The sequence below is a fragment of the Ambystoma mexicanum genome, chromosome 6p (assembly GCF_040938575.1).
Source record: "Ambystoma mexicanum isolate Mex_15411 chromosome 6p, UKY_AmexF1_1, whole genome shotgun sequence".
NCBI classification, from domain to species: Eukaryota; Metazoa; Chordata; class Amphibia; order Caudata; family Ambystomatidae; genus Ambystoma; species Ambystoma mexicanum.
Genome location: NC_090935.1, coordinates 1,472,457,016 through 1,472,478,502, shown reverse-complemented (window position 1 = coordinate 1,472,478,502; position 21,487 = coordinate 1,472,457,016). Strand labels below are relative to the sequence as shown.

The window sequence follows — 21,487 nt, the reverse complement described above, 5'->3', positions numbered from 1 at the left end:
CTTGGCGAAGGCCAATTAAGAATGGCATCCACTTTTCGTGTATCCATCCGGATTCCTCTCGGGGTAAGAATAAATCCAAGGAGTTCAGCGCGGCGCCGTAGGAATGCGAAGCGATGCTTCAAAGACTTCTGTCTTTCAGTTCCGTGGCGAAATGGATCAGGATTCAGGTAAGGATTAAAGTTAAAACTCCTGTTCTAACCTTTATCCTTCTTTTCTTCTTGTTTCAGGAGTCCCAGGACTGAAGCGGGCGTGGCTGAAGACTGGAGCTGCTGAAAACATGGTGAGCGTTACGCTGCAGCAAGCAGAATAACGCGAAGCACGTGTGGCTGTCCGGGCATGGTTTAAATAGCCTGGGAAGAAGATCCGGTAAGTATTCTTCCACAGCCCCACCCAAGTAACAAAATAGTCCCTCCTAAGCCTCATTTGGATTGAGTCTTCATGCAGCATGGTCTGCCTCAGGTAAGTTATCAATAATGAGCCTGGCGCCCATGGCGCCAGGACTGACTTTATCTTTATGAGCCTGGCGCCATAGGCGCCAGGACTGCACCCAAACAGCCCCTAACTGGGGCTTTTGGGCATGCTCCAAGTGGCATGAGGCCTGCTTCCGGGGCTGCTGGGCCTGGTCTGGTCTTCCGGGGGCAGGCATCATGACAGTATTCCACTATTCCCTGGCAGTGTATAGAAATTTCAAATATAATTTCCCCCTTATCTTCAGTGTCCTCGAACAGCCGTTCGTCAGACACATCCCTCCGTTGCTGTGTTGGGTCGATGTATAAAACGTCTCCATTTGTGATCCTCCTCATCCAAACCGGACATGATTACCATGTCATTCTTGGAGATACCGGCCTCCAAATATATCTTGAGAATGGTACCCGCCGTCCAGTCCTGATAAATAGGAACTCCGCAGGTACATGCAAAATGTTGTCCTTAATCCCTGGCACCTAACTTAGTATCACTGGCACGCCATAAAGGAACAGATCCAGATGGAGTGGTACACCTTGAAGGGTGCAGAGGGCCCAGAGTGCTTGTATGACTGTGGTGACCTTCATGTGGTACATGCCTGGTATGGAAAACACTATACCTTACTCCGTAAATGAGATTATCATATTCAACTTGCTCATCAAGTCTCTGCCCAGGAGATTGGCCAACAATGGTGTTGGAATCTTGTGTGTACTCGCGGTGACAGGTAATTCTTCAGTGAAAGGAACCGATACCACAGTCCCCGAAAATCCCTGTGTCCATTATTTTATCGGGCATAGGGAACTTCCCCTTCTTAATGCAGGATTTTGTTGCTCCTGTGTCGACCAAAAAGGAGAATGTTCAACCCCATATCTTCCCTCCTGCCCTGGGCTCCTCATCCCGGTCATTAGTTACTGATACTACTGGGTACACCAGATCTCCCTGTGGGCTGTCCTAGTGAGATAATGGGCCTCATTACAAGTCTGGCGGTAACCGTGCCAGTAAAACCTGGCTTGCCGGTAACACCAGGCATTACAACCCCGGCGTTCCGGAAAGTCAGGCGCCGGTAAATAGTAAATACCCATTCCCATTGAGTCCCACAGGACTCAATGGGAAGGGGGACCAATGAAGCACTGGCACCGTTAATAACGGTGCTGGTGCTTCCGTGAAAGTCTGACTACCGTGGCCACTGTGCCCGGCAGGGTCAGACCTGCCAGGCACAGCGGTTCCGGCAGGCAGACTTGTACTTTGCCGTTTCCGGAAACAATGCTGGTAAGCTTACCGCCACTATTGTTTCCGGACCTGCAAAGTTGTAATGAGCCCCAATGTGTTTGACCCTGGGAGCGTGAAAGGGTTGCCCTCTAACACGCTTGCCCCCTTGTAGTGAGTTGTGCATTGTAGCACAGTGTTTTTATCCCACGGCTGGGCAGGTAAATGGGTGAAATGTTTTGGCGGGGGTTGCACCTGCTGTAGTACTGGGGCCTGGGGCATAGACAACAGGGTCCAGGGTCTGTGGGGCGAACAGTGGTTGTGTGTTATACTGGGCCTGGTGCTGAAAAACCAGGGGATACGCTGGGATGTTATGGTTGAAGGGCATTGCTGGTTTTCTCCTACGTTCTCGTGCAAAGGGAACCAAGACCCCCACCCCCCTGACACCCTGCTGGAAACGTTCTCTTCCTCTCTGAAAACCTCCAATGTCCCTCCTAGCATTTCTCGGTTCCTCTGTCCATCCCTGGCTTTGTTCATGTTGTCCTCCCTCCATGCTGGTTATCACAGCCCCTTCCACACTCATCTTTGTGAACTTTTTGTACATCAATTTTGCCTCTTCCTTTTACTATGTGTGCCTGTATTTCTGGGCGTTCCTTTGCTTCTAACCCAACAGCTGTGTTCAAATCTGCTTGTACATCATGTCCCATGCCTCCCATGTCTGTGTCTGCCACATTTCTTAAATGTGGTGTAGATAAACTGCAGGGTCCTCATGCCCTTTCACTGTGTGAGCCATGATAGAATGCATGTCGGGTCTATACAAGTACATGTTCCTCAACACTCTCCACACGTGCACTCCGCAGTTATTAAACAGGGCGCCATCGTGAGCGTATCATTCAGCGGTACCCTTGGATACCCCACCTTTTTATACATTTTGTTCGCTAGTTACCCTTACAGGGAGGAAAACATATGTTTCATGTCTCCCACAGCTAAGGTGAAGTCTGCAGTATGTTTCTCGTTGGCATAGATCCACTTGCCCGCTCCCACTGTAAAGGAGGGCAAGACGTTAATTAAGTTTTGCCAGTCCATGTGAGGCCAGGGCACATACTGCATTCCCCCGCCCCTTCTGGAACAATGGTAACTGCCCCCTGCTGGTTGGGTTGGGCGACCTGCACCATTTCTCTGTTTTAGCTAGGGGCATCTGACTGTGCAGCAGTCAGAGCTTTCTCCAGTATGACTTTACCTCCTCGGATTCCTGCCCAGTTCTGTTGTCCTCATCCTGTTCCTGAAAACTCCTGTCTCTGTCCTCCTCAACATCCCCTTCCTCTGATCCCTCGCCTGCGCTGCGCACACTACCCATATCGTCTAGGGACATGTCGTTGATCTCCTTACTATCGATCTTAAGGAGAATTTGTCCTTTCCTCCATTCATCAGCACATAAAGGCGTACATAGCTCCTCCCCTTGTCCCTGTTGCCGGTTTGCATTACCCCTTGTTTGTGATAGCTCCCTCGCTGCCTTTTGTATTGTGCCTGTAACTGCCAGCGAGCCTGGTCTTCAATTTCTGCAGTCCTTGTATCTCCGTTGACTCCCCCTGATTGCCCAGACCTTGTGTTCCTCCCCTCTAGTAATGTGGGGTTGGTGTATCCTACAGCAGGTCGTAGGAGGAAGGACCAATATGGCGGTGGCAGGATGCCTTTCTGTGGCAGTGGTAGGGCGCTTGCCTGTTTAACCGTGTCAAAGGTATTTTCTCCTTCTACAAACATTTTCCCTAAATTCAGAATACTTTACCAATTCCTAAATATGTTCCCCTTATATGTTAATAACAAATAGGTATGCACATGTTCCAATAAACCTTTATCATGCGTGCCTTCTTCAGGCCATGATGTAAACATTTTCCCTATTGTTCCCTACGCCCACTCTTTGTGGTACTTCAAAATCTGGTCTTTATAATGCGGGAGCGCTTTACATATCTGCTCCAATGGTGTGTCCATTTTATCACAAAACTCTGTCAACATGGCCTAATGGATACACCTTCCACCAAAACGTCAAAGGTTCATATCACCAGTACTCACAATCCAACAATAGAGCCGGTTTACTCACACAACTGTTAACCACGCCTGACAATAAAAACACCTTTGTTTGCAGAATTACTACAACTATCTGATTCCAAAGTACCTTGGTCTAGACAATTGCTACCAATACTGGACAAAAACAAACACCTTTATGTACACAATTAATAACACATCTTAAAAAGCCATGTATTTACACAACGATGTAGATCCTTCCTCTGTCCCCTTATCTCGAGACAAGGGTACTAAAACCACCTAGACTTCCCCCACACTTCGGAACCTAGGGATATCCTGCCCTTTTATAATAGGACGCTCACTTTATACACAAAATTGTCTTTCCCCATAAAGAGGTGATTCCCCAATACTTCTTCAACACATATACAATAACAAAACTCACGAGAGAGAGTGAGAGAGTGAGAGTGAGAGTGAGAGAGAGTGAGAGTGAGAGAGAGAGTGAGAGAGAGAGTGAGAGAGAGAGTGAGAGAGAGAGTGAGAGAGTGAGAGAGAGAGTGAGAGTGAGAGAGAGAGTGAGAGTGAGAGTGAGAGAGAGAGTGAGAGTGAGAGTGTGAGAGAGAGTGAGAGTGTGAGAGAGAGTGAGAGTGTGAGAGAGAGTGAGAGTGTGAGAGAGAGTGAGAGAGAGAGAGAAGAAAAAAACAGTGTATCCTATCCAACCCGTGCTCTAGGCGATCGCTGAGACCTTCCGACACTGCATGCTTGTAACAGCCTGCACAGCACAGCCCGAAACCAGGCAGGCCTTTAAGGAAACACAGCGATTGCCCAGCTCTCCGTTGTTGCGCACACAAAGCTCTCTTGAAGGTGGGTGCTGGAGCATGCAGCAGGACCTCTACATCCTCAGGGGGCATTGGAGATCACATTGGGGTCAGCAGATGAAAGCAAAGACCCTTAGTGATTTCCAGGAAACACTGATGAGAAGCACGAGTTGTGAGAAAACACAGGTTTACTACAAAGAACTAACGGCCGGGAGAGGTCAGTCAGTTGCGTGCGACCAAAAAGCTGAGAACTCACCACACCCACATTAGTTACCAGTATTTAAAGACAAAAACCACATGATTAGAATTAATTTGCATATAATATGAACATTATTTGTAACTACATTCAAGCATCCTATTGGCTCCTACCTGTATAAAACCTAAGTCAGCCCAAATTGTCGTATTCTAATAAGTTTGAACATTTGCCTATTCTCATTGGTTAGTAGGTATTTCCCCACTCCCATTGGATATTACAAAAACATGTTACATTTTGATGTGCATCCCCCAGCAGGTGACCTAATCATGCAGTCAGCAGGAGGAGCGAAATCTGCCATCCCCAGCAATAAACTAAATGCAATGGCCATTCTCCTCTGTGAGACCAGATACTTGGCATCTGTGTCACTCCCGCTCCTGCAGCTCTCCCAAGTTAAAGCCTGCCAGTGTTGCTATCGCATTTGTGTCTGCCTATCCCAAGGCCACAACCATGATTTCATAGTGTGCTGAACTCCTTCGGAAGGACCCAATGCCTGGCCATCCTTCCACATATTTGGCAGCTCCAAGGTTCTCTGGGATGGGTTTAAAGGAAACTTAATTCAAATTGGCAGAGACACTAAACTAAAATAGCTGAACGTTGAGAGGCCTACTTCTGGATACAATGGTTAGTAAATGTGCATCTAGTTCACGCTGTCACATACTTGACAGTCCATAGCCTCTCGAGGGTGATGCAGAAACAAGGCCTAATTCAATAAAATGTTAAGACCCTTTTGCTAATAGCAATCAGGCAGACAATATTTTCTCTTGCATTGAGGGCTTTGCACCCCCATATTTACAGTATCCCACCCACAACCAAAGACAAACAGGAAGAATTCCAGAAAGACTACCCCTTGAGACTTTTGGTGATAGGACACTAACCCATATATTGTGAACTCGATACGGAAACCCTGGCAATGTTGAGACTTGTCCCATTTTACCCTTGCCTTCTTAAACATGGCCACGGGGTAAGTTCTTTGTGCTGATGCACATCTTGTGAGGCCTGAAATCTGCCTGATTGTTTGAATCAGCCTCCTAGTCCCACCCAGGCCCGGGAGCTGATGCTGCCCCCCCTCTAAGGGCCAACTCAAAGGGTGGAGGCTCACACTGTCTGGGCTTCTTTTCCAGCCAGTCTGACCAGAAGTTACATCGAGCTGCAGGCCCTTGCGGCCAGAAGAATTCTTATTGACTTGATTTTACCCGGGCCTTCTTAAGCATGGCCGCCGGGTAAGTTCTTTGTGCTGATGCACACCTTGTGAGGCCTGGAATCCGCCTGATTGGTTGAATGAGCCTCCTAGTCCCACCCATGCCCGGGAGCTGGCAGGTGGTGCCAGCCCCTTCTAAGGGCTGCCTCAAAGGACAGAGACTCACCCTGCGTCCCCCACTCGGTCTGCCGCTGCCGGGGCTACTACTGCTATTACACGCTAACTGGTAAGTCCCATGCTCTCCTCTTTGCTGCTGCGATCCTACATCCCCCTGTGGCCACACAATATCCTCGTATGAAGAACTCCCGACCCCCAACCTCACTGGCGGCATCCTCTGCTGTGCTGACTCCCCAATGCATTCCATGTGTCTTCCCTGATTACCTTCTGAATTGTTGATACTTCGCTCTTGCTCCCCCAACCAGGAGCCAGTCCCATCGCCTGACTGAACTAGCATCCTACCGCACCTCGATCCACGTACTGCTCTGGTTGGCAGCACTTGTATCTTTACCATCTGGTGCAGCCCCCTACCCTCCCGACTTAACTTCATTGTGTCCTCCCCTGACTAAAGTGCGCCTGTGGACTTTCTAGAACTTCCCTCTTGCCGTGCTGATCGGCTGCATTGAACTCTTTCTACTCAGGCTGTTTGATACTGCATCCTTGCATCTGTTTATTCGTAATCTTCGTGCTAGCTGCAGTTAAACGTGTGCCACAGCTCACTTCTATTTATATAATTAACCTGCCTGCTCCAAATCAGCCTGCCTAAATAAAGCTGCTTTTTAAATCTAAAGTTTTAAAACCGCCCCCTGATGCGCTGTATTCAGTGTGTTCTCACTTAAATTACTCTGTCAAAACTGTATATTTTAATGTGAACCAAGTTGTTAACCTGATTCTGCAGGCCCTACTAGCTATCCAAAAACCTAATCCCTCTGCCCATGCCAAAGGCTATGCTAGTATAAAACATGCTGCCACTTTTAAAATAAAATTGCTGGCATTTTCATGTTTGTGAATTTCAAATATGGGTGTATTGAAGTATCTGTTGCCCGTATCTGAATTGCTGCATTTTGCCTGCCTTTGGTACTCCAAATCTGGGTGCATTTAAACATTGTTGCCCTGTTTAAATTGCTTGTATTTTCATGTTTGTGAATTTCAAATCTGGGTGTATTGAAGTATCTGTTGCCCGTATCTGAATTGTTGTATTTCGCCTGCTTTTGGAAATCCAAATCTTGGTGTATTTACACCCTGTTGCCTGTATCTGAATTGCTGGCATGCTCATGTTTGTGTGAATTTCAAATCTTGGCATTTTAATCTCAGCTCCCTTTTAGAATCACATTTAAAGCACCTACTTTCCTGTACCTACTTGGTTGCTAGGCCGCTTGGTGAGTTCTCTCATGCACTGTGCAGCTCGCTGTCTCTCTCTCCTCCCTGGGCATTCCTCTCCACCCTACCCTCTACGGTGCTCTCCATCTCCCCTATATATTCTAACTGCTACTCTATTACCTATCCTCCCTCTCTTTCAAAACCTGGAAGGAACATGTTTAAGAAGGCCTGATCTCGAACCCAGGTCTGCCTATAGCTAACACCTATGTCAATGCTCTCTCCAAGTAGACTATTACTGACATTCTCTTTGTCATTCCCTCTCTGGACCTATGGACTCCCCATATGGTTTCTGTCCACTCCCCTTTCTCTTCTTCACCCATTAATGGTGGAACCAGATGGGATGTGCTCTTGGTAGACTTCCGTTCATCCAGGTGCCTCATCAATGTCTACTTGAATTACACTATCATGGCCCAGGGCTCCCAGCCCAACCCTTCCTTCTTGACAGGTGCCTTCTGCCTCTCATTAACTTCCTCCCTTCTCCTGCTACCCCCCCCCCTTCTACCACCTCTCCCTTCCTCCTTGCCTGTCCAGCGGTGGAACCTCATCTCTGTACCCCTCCTCAGAAAACCTTTTAAAGGGGCAACCAGCTTCACTTAGCTACCCTCCATTCTCGCTCTGCTGTCAAACACTCCTCTGACATCTGTCACCTCCTGGACGACTTTGACATTGATGCCTTCGCTTTCACCGAGACGTGGTGGAATACCAGGTCTGGCACTGCTTTTGATAGTTTTCTTCCCGAAAGCTATAAGATCTCTCCAAGTCCAAGCCTAACTGGTCTGGAGGCGGAGTGGCCCTTGGTAACACTTGGTATGACTCTGATCTAGCAGCCCTGAAACAGAAGTGTAGAGCTGCTGAATGGAATTGGCAGACCTCGAGTTCATCCTCTGATAAACTGGCCTATCGCCTTCTCCAAAGGCAATATCGTCTCTCCATTCACGCCAAGAAGAGGGCTTTCATCCAGGCCTGTGTCTCTTGAGCTTCTAACAACACAGCTGAGCTCTTTAAAATCTGTTAGGAACTAGCCAATCCATCTGCAGTCTCTACCTCGCCTCTTCCTTCTCAGGCCCTCTGCACTGCACTGGCCACCCATTTCGCTGCTAAAACCCAGGACATCCTGAGTTCTCTCTCGTCATCTCCTTCCACCTCCCCATCCCCATGCGCCTGCCACCCTCATTCCTCCTCCACGCTTTCCTCCTTTTCTCCTATCACACCAGATGAAGTCACTAGAGTTGTCCGCTCTATGAAGGCCTCTTCCAAACAGGTCTCCCCCTGTTCTTCCAGAACTATTAAGGACAATATGGGCTCCCTTGCCCCAGCACTCGCAGATGTCTGCAATCACTCTCTTGCCTCTGGGTCTTTCCCCTCTTCCTTCAAGCACACCCCCTTGCATGGCCCTTCATGGAAAATCCTTCTGCCGACCCTTCGTGTCCAGCTAACTACTGCCTCATCTCTATGACTCCCTTCCTTGTGAAACATCTTGAGAAACTGGTCTTCCCCCAACTGACACAGCATACTGAGCTTGTTGGTTGCCTGCGTGACCATCAATCTGGATTCAGAGCATCCAGAGGTACAGAAACTGCTCTCCTGAACCCCCATGAAGAATTGCTTGCATCACTTGACTATAACTCACCTGCTATTCTCATACTACTCGATCTCTCCTCTGCTTTTGACACGGTTAACCACTCCATCCTCATAAAACGGCTCCATGATACCCTTGGTACCACCAACTCTTCTTCAGACTACCCGCTGCATCTCTTCTTACCTCCGCTGGCATTCCTGACTGCCTGTCCGCTATCCAGTCTTAGTGTACCTCCAATCACCTCTGTCTCAATGCCAGCAAGACTGAGATTCTTCCTGTTCAGACTCCTGTCCCCTCTTTTCTCCCTTCACTCTGGCCAGCCTCTATGGGCTCTCCACCCCTCTCATTCCTCTGAGGCCAGAAACCTGGGAGTTATCTTCGACTCTGCACTCTCTTTCATTCCTCATATCTTGGACCTTGCCAAGAAGGCCCATTTCAAACTCTACCTCTTTTGGGGCATCCTCACTTTCCTCCCTTTCCCCCAGAAGCTCAATGTCTCCAGAGTGCTGGTACTCTCCAGGCTGGACTACTGCAACAGCCTCTTCCTTAAACTACCTTCTTCTATCCGCCCCTCCAGCTAATCCAAAATTGGGCTGCGAGACTTATCCCTGCCCTTAAACCCAGGCATTGTATCTTGTCAGCCTTCAAATCTCCCCGGTTGCTGCAAGGATCACATTTAAATCCCTCTGCATCATCCATAAGGCTGTCTGGGGCTGGGGACTACGCTATCTGCAACTTGCTCTCTCCAAATACTCTGCTGCCAGATCCCTCTGATCCTCCGGCTCCAACTCACTGCTTGTCAAACGCGTCTCTAAGCAGAGAGCGGCCGTTCCCTCTCCTCAGCTGGCTCCCTCCTCTGGAACAACCTCCCCCTTTCTCTCTGTCTTGAGCCGGTGCTCCTCAAGTTCCGCAAACACTTCAAGACCCTCCTCTTCTCTTCTTTCTTCCCTCTCTCCCTCCCGTGCTAAACCCCACACTAGCTTTGTTTGGTGGCCTGTAATTGTAATTGTAATTATTTATTTATAGAGCGCTTATACACTAGTGTAGTGCTTCGAAGATTCCAAATGATTTACAACAATAGCTAGCGTGCTAGTCCAGAGGCATTTATACTAGTGAAATGCTTGACACAGAGTGAGGGAGAAGAGGGGTTGGGCAGAGAGGGAGAGGAGCATACAGATGAATAAATTACAGTACTGGCCTGGCTACATTTCAGGTTGCTTGGTAGTTGGTCATCAATGCACCTGTGCATGAGTATTTCAAGCACGCCCAAGCTAGGGAGAGGAGACAGAGGGAGGACCGGACGGACAGACTTGCAAGGAGTACAACATTCAAGGTCAAGGAACGTTCAAGTGCACAAAACAGGAAGTGTGAGGGAGGTGAAGGGGGATAAGTTCACCCTGTCCAGCACGGGCCTGGGTTAAGTGCAGAGTGGGTGCCCCTCACATGGACCATATTGCAGTAGTGACAGTGCGGAGGCCCGGAGGCAAGTGCAGGACTGGCGGGGGAGTCTGGGACCTGTGAGGCTCTGGAGGTGCACCAGGCGACCAGTCAGCTAACTGAGCAGGTTTGGGAAGAGAAGGAAGGAGGGAAATGAGTGAGGAGAAAGGCGGTTAGCAGGGTAGAGGGAGAGAGAAGGAGGAAGAGAAGAGGTAGGTCTTGAGGAGTTTCCGGAACTTAAGGAGGTCACGCTCAAGACAGAGAGAGGTAGGTAGGCTCTTCCAGAGGGTGGCACCTGCAGAGGATAAGGATCTACCCCCAAATCTCTGTTTGGAAAAGCGTCTCATCCGCAGAGAGTTGGAGGAGGCCGAGCGGAGGGCTCTAGGAGGAGAGTATTTGGGAAGAGAGCGTTTTAGATAGTAAGGGCCCTTATGTGTCCTTCTGGGCCCTGGCCTTCTGTCCGATTGCCCGCAGCATCCGGCCTCCCCCAGCACTTGCCTTCAGGCACCACTTGGCCTGTGCTGCCTCACAGGCCTGCACTTATTGTATGGGCTAGTGACCCCTCTTCCATCTAGTGGTCACTGCCTAGCACTACCTGTTGACTTTCCAACCAGCTCTTGCACTTACCGATTGCCTTGCAACTGTATCCCTGACACTTATCCCCCCTGTTGATCCTCTAGCACTTACCCCCTTACCCTACCCCTTCCCTCTCCCTGCACTTGCACGTTGCATATGTTCACAAGGCCTAACAGGACCGCTTTTTTTGTATTTTGCTTATTCCATTATCTGGATGTTTCCCTTGTGCCCATTGCTTGCCCTGTGAGCGCTTTGAAACACATTTTTCTTAATGTATGAGCACCTTACAAATTGTCAGTAAAATAAATGAAATAAATCTTCCCTGAATAGATCCCTGCCTCTATCATACCCATTTAATCCTATTCCTCCTTTGAATGTCTTGTTTTGCATCTTGCCTACCCTTTCGATCACTCTCGCTACTTTGAGAAACCTGACAGTGTCTCACCCGCTAGTCACGGGGGGGATCTGTCATTAGGGTGTCCAGGACACGGCCAGCGCCTTCGGATCCAGTTCCTGGGGGTGGACCAGTGTGGGAGGATCACCTGGATGAGGGGTCTTCGGGGAGTGGAATTGGGTTACCGGATGGTGAGACGTGGTATCCCCTTCCCCGTAACACCTTTTCCCCATCCTACCACGTAGGATACCTAGGAACTCAACCCCCTCCGCCGCGCTTCCCGACACAAACACGTTCTCACAGACAGCTCACTGTGAGCAACAACGGACTAACACCAGAGCCGTATACCTGACATGTCCCAATACAATGGTCAGGCAAGGTCAGGCAATTACTGATCATTACACACACCTGACTTCTTTCACACTTCCCCACACAGATAAAATCCGGAGCACAAAAGCACTCTCTGAGTGAAGCAGCAGTTCCAAGACGGCAGTTTAATACGAGGAGAAAGACGGCGAACCAGAGAGTGTTGGAAGGAGGGAAGTGCCATTGACCTTTAAAGACTGTCACTTTCGTGAACCTTGGAAAGTAAGAAACCCTAGACCAGAAACTAAAGCTGATCAAACCTGCATGGTGTGTCAAGGGAACCTGGAACTGTCCCGCGTCGATAACTAAGGCGGAGTGGAACGCTTGCCGCCGTGGTACTGTTCTTGGCTCTGACAATTTATTTATTTTGCATTTATTTGCATTTATAAAGCGCACAACCTGCCCTGGGGCATCGTGGCGCTGTTACAGCGAGCTTGAACTTAACCTAGGTAAGAAAACATAGTCAGTTGCAGCAGTATACACAAGATTAAGTACTTTGATAGTGCAATAACATCACTATGCAGGCTAGTTTTCTACATTATCGGAACAGTAGGGTTTTTAGGTTTTTTCAGAAGGTAGTGTATGATTTTTCATTCCTTAGTGAGGTGGGCAGGGCATTCCAATTTTTTGGTGCAAGGTTTTGGAAGCTGGACCCTCTGGCTTTGTTACTTTTGAATGGCGGTACATAGATCTGGTTGGCGCGGTGAGATCCAGTAGGTCTGTTGGACTGCAAGCATCCAAGGGTGAAGATATTGTAGAGTGTGGGGGTGGTGCAGGAACCCTGAGAAACGCTGCAGTGGATGATGGTAGTGGATGCAGATGCTGTGTCTGAGAAGACTTTCATGAGTCTTCCATTTAGAAAGGAGGCCGCCCAGGCGATAGCTTCTGGGGAGAAGTGAGCTTCATTTTTTAGGTGCATTCCTAAGATATCGTGATTGACAAGGTCAAAGGCGGCGGACAAATCCAGTAGGACAAGAAGTGCCGGTTTGCCTTTGTCCAAGATGTCACCAAGTTGTATTTTTAAGTCATGTAGGGCTGACTCAGTCCCGTGACCTGGTCTGACGCCTAACTGTCTTTTGCCTAAGATGTGGTTGGTTTCTAGATATTCCTGGATTTGCATCGATGCGACTTTGTCCAGGATCGTGAGCAAGAATGGCACTGTGGTGATGGGCCTGTAGTTATTAGCAATTTCTGGGTCGAGAGTAGGTTTTTTTAGAAGGGGGCGTACCCATGCTTCCTTTAGACTGTCTCGGACTGTGTTGGAGTTGAAGGAGGCGTTAATGAAGGATTTAAGAAATGGGGCAAGTGTTTCAGTGCAGTCTTTAATAAGGCTAGCTGGGCAAGGGTCTCCTTTGCAGTTGGATGGTTGAATCCTGTTAATTATCTCAATGACTTCACTTTCAGTTACTTCCCTGAAGTGGAAAGGAGTTATGGGGGTTTTGGCGGATGGGGGCACTGGGCTGGAGGTGGGCATGTGGTCGATGTTATTGGTTGATATAATATGCTGAGATAAATTCTTGTGGTGCTCCTTAATTTTTTCTTGTAGGAGTTTGATTTCATTCAATAGGGCAGATTGTATAGAGTTACACCAGGTCTGGTCTTTAACAATATCTTGTGATTTGGTGGCTGGTGTGGTGAGCTCTTTGAAAATGGCGAAAAGTTCTTTGGATTCGGAGCTAGCATTCGTAATTCTTTCATTGTAGGATGCTGACTTAGCTCTAATTATAGCTTTTTTGTATTGAGAGGTGATTTTTTTGTAGGAGGATAGCGTGTCTGGGGAGGGTAGTTTTTGTCAGGTGTTCAGAGCTTTTATTTTCTGAGAGCGTAGCTCTTTTAGTTCCGAGGAGAACCAGTTGTTTAAATGTTTTACTGTTTTAGCTTTTTTATTCTGTAGAGGGGCAATGATGTCTATAGCAGTGCTTATGGTGTGTTTGTAAATATCTGCTAGCACTGATGGGTCTGAGGACTTGAGGTCTGTTGTGAGGGTGCCGAGGTGGGGTGTGAGCTTATCTCTGCTAAGGTTTTTGGCACATCTTACCAAGGCTGGGGGAATAGGGTTAGGCTTTTTGGCCTTGGAAGTGGTGGGGATGAGGAAATGAATGAGGTGGAGATCTGACCAAGGAGTGGGGATGATGGAGCTAATGTCTACCTCACAGTTGTGGTTGGCTATCCAATCAAGGATGCGGCCTTTGTTTTGTGTGGGTGAGAGTATTTTTTGTAGCCTAGTTCCTTTAAGGCTAGTGTGAGAGATTTTGGTGGTTTGTCCCTTTTGTCGTTAAAACTGAGGTTGAGATCGCCTAGGAGAATGCTTTTGGAGGTAATTTTTAGGTTACCTGCTAAGCGGTGTAGGAGGTTCTCTTGGAACTCCTGTAGTTGGCCAGGTGGGCGGTAGACGAGGTTGATGGTGATGGTGGAATTGGGGGGAGAGGGCGATTTGTATAGCAAGGGAGTCTGTGTTATCACCCAAGTTAGATGTGATTTGACTAGCCTCTATGTGATCTTTCAAAATCAGCATCAGTAAAGACAGCACAGCCGGTTAGTTGGAGAGACTGATACCAAACCAGCCTGTGTTTTGAACCAAGATTGCAAGCAGCAACATTGTAGAAGATTATAAATAGAACAGTGTGTGAGACGTATGTGACAAGCAACACAATAAAATTGGAAACCAAAGGAGTGACTGAACTTTGAGAGGCCAAGAAAAGATACCATTGACAGAGTGGTCCGGCGCCACATGGGTGCTCATTCGAAAGTCTCTGTTAGGTTTTCAAGGGATACTAAGTGTGAGAAAACGGAATCTTGAGATCAAAGTGGTCCTGCAATGGGTCAAGCTAAACCCTGTGCACATTCGAAAGTCTTTGATGGTTTAATGTGCACTGCAATTGGTCTGAGCCGGCTGAGGGAGACTAATTGGGTAAAAGAAAGGGATCTGAGCCCAGCTCAGGGGGATCCTGGGTTAACCTTGAGTCACCCGAGAAAGAATATTCTCTGACCATTTTAATAAGGTAATCTGAGCCTAGAAGAGGGGGATCCAACATTGAACTTTTGTTTTTGAAAGGGATGTGAGCCGACTGAGGTGGGACACAGGGTGAATACCCAAACTGAATACTTGTAAAAAGAAAGTAACTTTTGCATCCTGTTTTTGTACATCAGGCCCTCTGAATCAAGAGACATTTAAGAAGTAAAGAGACTTAGACACAGAAGGTCCTGATGCTGGTAATGGAACTGTATCCTTGCACCGCAGAAGCCAGAGTTTATTTGCTCAAGTGAACCACCTTGCCCCGTGCTGAAAACGTGGGGAAGGGAGGTCAATGGCCCGAACATCCTGACATACCATTTTGTGAACACTTCTTTCTTTTTCATGAACACTTCCCCACACTATTTGTGAATTAGTGGTAAGGCAATACTTTTTTTAGTATAGGCCCTTTTATTTTGACAAGACTCCACTAGGACTGCATTATTATTATTTGATGGTTGTAGCTTGCTCCCATCTGTAAATTCAGATTTAGAAAGGCGTTTATCACACCCTTGCGAAAGTTCAATAAACACCCTTGAACTGTGGTCACTTGTGTCTGTCTTACTGTTGATACCATGCCTTCCTTACGCTACTATCTACAGGACCACTGGGCCGGACTGCCTCTTCCTATCGGAGTGGGACGGCCTCACCTCTTCTCTCCTGACTTCTACCTCTAAGCTTCTCCTCCTTCTCGAAGACTTCAATATTAATCTTGACTCTCCTGATGTGGCCTTACCCTTCCGCAACCTCTGCAACTCTTTCTCGTTCACCATTCTTCCCTCTGGCCTGATCTAAGCCTCTGCCCACACCGCCAGCCTCATTCTCTGGCATTCGACCGATGAAGCAAGTGTCAGTAGCCGCCTTTGCTGCCTCTTGTATTCCCCGACCCCTGCTATTGACTCTCACTCTGATTCTTCCCTTGCTAACCTTCACCTTTCCATCTCCAATACACTTGATATCCTTGCCCCTACCATGAGGATCCGCATTAAGCCTGCCTCAAGTGCAACAGTTGGTATAACTCTGAAAAGCAAGTGCAGAGTTGCGGAACGGAAGTTGTTGGCTTCTCGCACATCCTCCGACAAACTGGCCTGTTGCTTGCTCCATCGGGTACAAGAAACAGGCGAACCTGCATCTCTGGGGCCACCAACAACACGGCTAAACTTTTCTAAATCTGTAAGGCACTTGCCAATCCTACTGCAGTCTCTACTTCTCCTCTTCCTTCTCAGACCCTCTGCACGGCTCTAGAACATCCTGTCCTCACTCTCCTCCACTCCCCTCTCTCCTCCACATGCACTTAGTCCTCCCTTGGCCCCTCTTTCTCAATCCCTCCTGCTCTCCTTCTCACCCATAGCACCGGATAAGGTCACCAAGACTGTTTGCTCTATGAAAGTCTCCTCCAAACAGGTGCTTGCCTGCTCCTCTAGAACTATCAAGGACAATATTGCTGCCCTCGCTCCCTCTTTGGCTGAGTTATGCAATCAGTCCTTTGCCACTGGCTCCTTCCCATTACCTCTCAAGCACTCCCTTGTGCACCCCCTCCTAATAAAGCCGTCTGTGGACCCTTCATGCCTGGCCTGGCTAACAACCACCCTATCTCCACCTCCCCTTTCCTGGGAAAACTCTTGGATAAGCTGGCCATCTCCCAATTAATCCAACACACTTAATCTGGTAGCTGTCTCCACAACTAGCAGTCTGGCTCCTGAACACCCATGAAGACTTGTTCTCTAACCTCAACTCCAACTCTCCCTCTGTTCTCATCCTCCTTGATCTTTCCTCTGCCTTCGACACTGTCAATCATGCCATCCTCCTAAATCGACTCAGTGATACTCTGAGCACCATGGACCGAGCATTGGCTTGGCTGACCTCATTCCTTTCTAATCGACCTCCCAGGTTCACATTGGCCCTTTTCTCTCCTCTACATCACTCTCTACTTGCGGCATCCCTCAGGGCTCCGTCCTCTCTGTGTGGCTTTCTAACATCTACCTTGCCCACCTAATTTCCACCATTATTATGCTGATGACACTCAGCTCTCCTTTAAGCTTTCCTCCTCTGCCTCCTCTCCTTGCTCTCTCATTCCTGGTTGTCTGACTACTATTCAGGCATGATGTGCTGCCAACGATCTCTGTCTTAATGCCAGTAAGACTGAGTTTCCTTCCATTTGGAACCCCCCCTTCATTCCCCCCTGCATTCTGGCTGTCCTCCTTGGGCTCCCTCCCCCAACCCTCTTGTGACGCAAAAAACGTGGGTGTCATCTTCAACTCCTCTCTCTCCTTCTCACCTCATATAGCTGACCCTGCCAGGAAGGCTCACTTTCAGCTTCACCTCCTCAGAGGCATTTTCCATTTTCTCACCTGCCCCAGAAACTCAATGTCTCTAGAGCTCTGGTTCTTTCCAAGCTGGACTACTGCAACAGCCTCTTCCTGAATCTGCCTCTTTCCTCCATGCGCCCTCTTCAACTAATCCAGAATAGAACTGCAAAATGTATCCATGGCCTCAATCCCAGAGACCGCATCTCTCCAGCCCTAGAATCGCTCCACTGGCTCCTGGTGGCTGTAAGGATCAAATTCAAAACCCTGTGCATCGCCCACAAGGCTTTCTGGGGCCTGAGACCCCTCTACATCCAACTTTCCCTCCCTAAATACCTCCCTGCTATAGCCCTTTGGTCCTCTAGCTCAAAATCTCTGCAGGTCAGACGTTTTTCCACGCAGAGAGTGGGGGGCAGATCCCCCTCTCTTCAACAGGAGCCTCCCTCTGAAATGGCCTCACCGCCCCTCTCAGACCTGAGCCGGATCTCCTTCAGTTCTGGAAGCTTCTCTGTTTTCTCCTCCTCTTTCCCTCTCCCTTTCTTGCTAATTCCCCTTGCTGCTGCGGCTGGCTGCCTGGTCCCTTCTGAGTCATACAGGAGCCCGGCCCTCCCTCGACCAGTCTGCCCCAGCACCCCCTTACCAGCACTTGCTTCGGGCACCCTCCCTGACTTGACCACTGAGTCTGGTTCACCCCCCCTACTCGCACTTGACCCTTATCCCTTCTCCAGCACACTTGCCCTCCTGATCCCCCTTAGCACATACCCATCTCCCCTGGTGACCCCTCCCTCCTTTGTCCACCGTCACCCCTGCAGTCCCCCCCCCCCTTCCCGGGACCCCCACCGGGACATGAACTTCCTGTTTTTGCTGCACGTGCACAATCCGAATGTCACAAGGCCTAGTAGGACCATTTATTGTTATCCTGCTCTGTTCCACCTCCCCCTTAGTCTAGTGGCACCTGGAAACACTTTCGGCTGTAGAGAGACCATACAAATGTGCAATAAATAAAAAATAAGTAAACTGTTAAAAAGAGACTATTCTAACACCTGAACTCTTATTTTTTATTTTACCACAGTCGAGAACGCTTGCGTGTACAAAAAATCTGTTTTTACACAGAATTGTGATCATGCCACGTTGTGTAACCTTTTAGATGTATAGCTATTACCTCAGAGAAGAATGCATGATTTTGTAACTGATGATGAGGTCCTACAAAGTGTATAAGAAGTATGGTGTCATCATTTTACCATTCCGTTACAACTATTTGAGGGCAAAGAAAAACGTAAACACTATTTGAAAACGGAAGCAGAGACAGATGCAGTTGTTTCAAAACACCTGATAAACTAGGGTTCTTGTAGAAATTGAACACATGTACACACCAATAACACAAGTACTGGGCACTTCATTGTATGTTTTATTCAAAACAATCTATCAAATTGCTTCTTTCTCAATGAAACATGCCAATTGCTTACTCTTTCCTTTTTGTTTTTCTTAGCATTCCTGGAAATATAAAAACTCTGGTGTTTCCTGTGATGTACCTGAATGAGGTGAGAAATATCAAATAAATACATATACCTGAACTTTAATATATGTGCTTGTTTGTGGGCATGCACAAAAAAATCATAAATAAGAGGAGTTAATTGAGGAACTTGGAGCTCATCCCCAAGAAACAATATGAAGCCTTATTTGACAGTGTTTTGTGTTGTTTATTAGTGTATAATTTTACTAATATAATTCTTAATTGCAGCCTCAGTGTCCCCTCATAGAATATTTGACCATGTGGCCCTGTCCAGTGGCCACTTTGCTGGGGGCATGGTCTTTGGGTTCAACTGTTCAAAGACACCCATTTTGTCCAACGGCGGGTGCCGAGTTACGATGGTCATCACTTCCCACATCCGCTGAATTTCAATGGTTTTGTTAAGTTATATCGGATCACCTTAACTCTCCCTTAACTGAAGATTTTCACTGACTATAGTTTTTTCATGGCTCATTAGCCATGACCTTAACTCTTTCTTACCTAATGTTTTTTCACTGAATTTCAAGGGTTTTGTTATACTATGGTTTCTTCAGGGCCTATTAGCCATGTCCTTCGACCATGGCCACTGTGCATGTTGCACCAATCACATTCTTTGGGGCCCTCTAGCCATGGCCAGTGGACCCAGCCGCTTTCACCAATAATTTTCTTCAGGGCCCACTAGCCATGACCTTTGGCCATATCACTGTACATGTCACACCAATATTTTTTCTCCCAAAAACCCATTTCCCTCTGCCTATTAGATGTACACTGCAGATATACAATATATTTTTCCAATCCCTATGCCTGCGATAATATAATATACGGTTGCTGCATTCTCATCAGAATCTCAATAGTTTCTTTGATGATAAAAGCATTTTGTGAAACATAGCTTAGCCTGTAAGAGGCCCTCTGTCAACTTCTTTGTGTTGGCTGCCATGCCCTAAACCAGGGGTCTGCAACCTGTGGCTCTCCAGATGTTTTGGACTACAACTCCCATGCTCCCTTACCATTAAGTATGTTGGCCGGGGCTGATGGGATGTGTAGTCCAAAACATCTGGAGAGCCAAAGTTTGCAGACCCCTGCCCTAAACACAACCAAGAGTAACCACTTTCAGTCTGGATGTCTTCCATTTTCATGTAATCTGTGATGTGTTTTGACAGTACGTGCATTGCATGATGAGGGTGCAAGTTATTGTTTTGTTACTTATAATGGGTACATTTCTATGGTTTTTAGATGTTACTTTGCTACCGTAATCTTCCTTTAACTTAAGTTATTTGACTGAATATAAATGTTTTTTTAAAGCGTATGATTAACTATAACACTTTCTTAACCAGGTTTTGCCACCTAATTTCAAATGTTTTTATAACTGAAGTTGCTTTACAATATTACTGCACTGAACTTCGCTTATTATAAAACCCTCTTTTTCCAAACGTAACTTAACCATAATGTTCCTTTAACTACCTATTTTCACTGAATTTGAACCGTTTTTTTAAATAGCTGAAGGTGATTCATAATGTTCCAGCAGTGTATGTAATAATTTAAAAAATCCTCTTTTAGCATACATAAAATAACTCTTACCGTCATTTTAACAAATCCGTTTTTTTACAGTGCACATTGTCGCTCTGAGCAGTGTATGGAGGGGGTGCAAGTTATGGCTGCATTGCATGGGGCATAGTGTTTATGCCGCATGACCAGCCAAGCCACCTAAAGTAGGTATTTTGCCTAGCCTGCGGCTTGGCCAAAGGGTCACTGCCCACCCCCAATAATGGTGCAAGGCCACATGGCACACCTGCAGCCATGACCCACGACCGCATTAACCGAAGCATGGCTTTCAACGTGCCCCAGGCCCCGGCCAATCGACCTAAAGTAACCATTTTGCTGGCCACATTGCCTGTAGGAACGCCTTCGGTCATGGTCCAGGCCCCACCAACCCATCCAAAATAGCAACTGGTTCCGGCCTGCGGTGGCCTCTTCAGCCCCATAAAAGGTCTGTGGACACTGGCCATACTAACCAGGCCCAAGCAAGTCACACAAAGTAGCCACTGTGGCTCGGCCTGCTGGTCCCTTCACTCCCATGAGGGTTCCATGGGCCACAAACCATGGCCTGCGTCCACTTTACCCTTGTAAATATTTGATCATAAACATATTTTATATATTTAAGTATGTATCTTCAATACATATTTTTTCTATCTATCACATAGTCTCAGGCTATGTAGTTATGGTTAAGTTAGTGTTTCCATAGGAAAAGGCATTTTTGAGACACTTAAAAAGTTGCTGCGGGTCGAGGAAACTGCACGTAATTTAGCAAACAAATATATACAGCAAAATCCAGCAGTTCAACAGAAACGTTAAAACTCCTTACCGGGAAAAGATAACCCAAACAGCATAACATAAAGGCACCAAAGCTTTTATTTTTCATCCCTTTCTTCTGATGACATTATAAATGCAATTACGCATTTCTGACACTGCAGCTCACTGCTAGTTATGTCAATGCTTTTCACCCACAGAGAAGCTTAGTCATATACATCTATGATGGCGGCAATATATTTAAGGTTACTTGAAGTAATACTGCCGGCGGAATAACGTCACTGCTGCAACGGGAAGCCGGTCCTTGCCGTTGCAGCGGTGACGTTATACCGCCAGCTGAAAAACGTAATCCTCTCTGAATCTCTCATTTCCTGTTGCCATCCGAACACCATACTTGCACAATCAATATGTCTCAGGAAAAGAGAACTTCTTCCCTCCCAGTCCTTAGGCTGTGCAAGCCCAAATTCACAGAATCTGAGCTAAGTGCTCTTGCAGATGAGTTAGTACACCATGCTGAGGAGCTGTCTGGCAGCAGACAGAAAAAGACCTCTGCTCAGAGGAAGGCAGCGATATGGGCGATCATCAAGGACAAAGTGGTGGACCCTGCACCACGTGATGCAGAGGACGGCTGCAAGCGCTGGAACGATTTAAAGGCCAGGGTCT

At 47.5% G+C, this 21,487-nt stretch overlaps 1 protein-coding gene across 2 annotated transcripts in view; it reads left to right on the top strand.

Annotated features, from left to right (window-relative positions):
- The window catches only part of SCARB2 (scavenger receptor class B member 2), a 1,272,731-nt gene that overhangs the window by 1,058,030 nt on the left and 193,214 nt on the right, over positions 1-21,487 (top strand). For both annotated transcript variants that reach the window (XM_069626318.1, XM_069626317.1), the window contains one exon: positions 18,497-18,548. In XM_069626318.1, the coding sequence (XP_069482419.1) occupies positions 18,497-18,548 (52 nt within the window). The remainder of the gene's footprint in view (positions 1-18,496; positions 18,549-21,487) is intronic.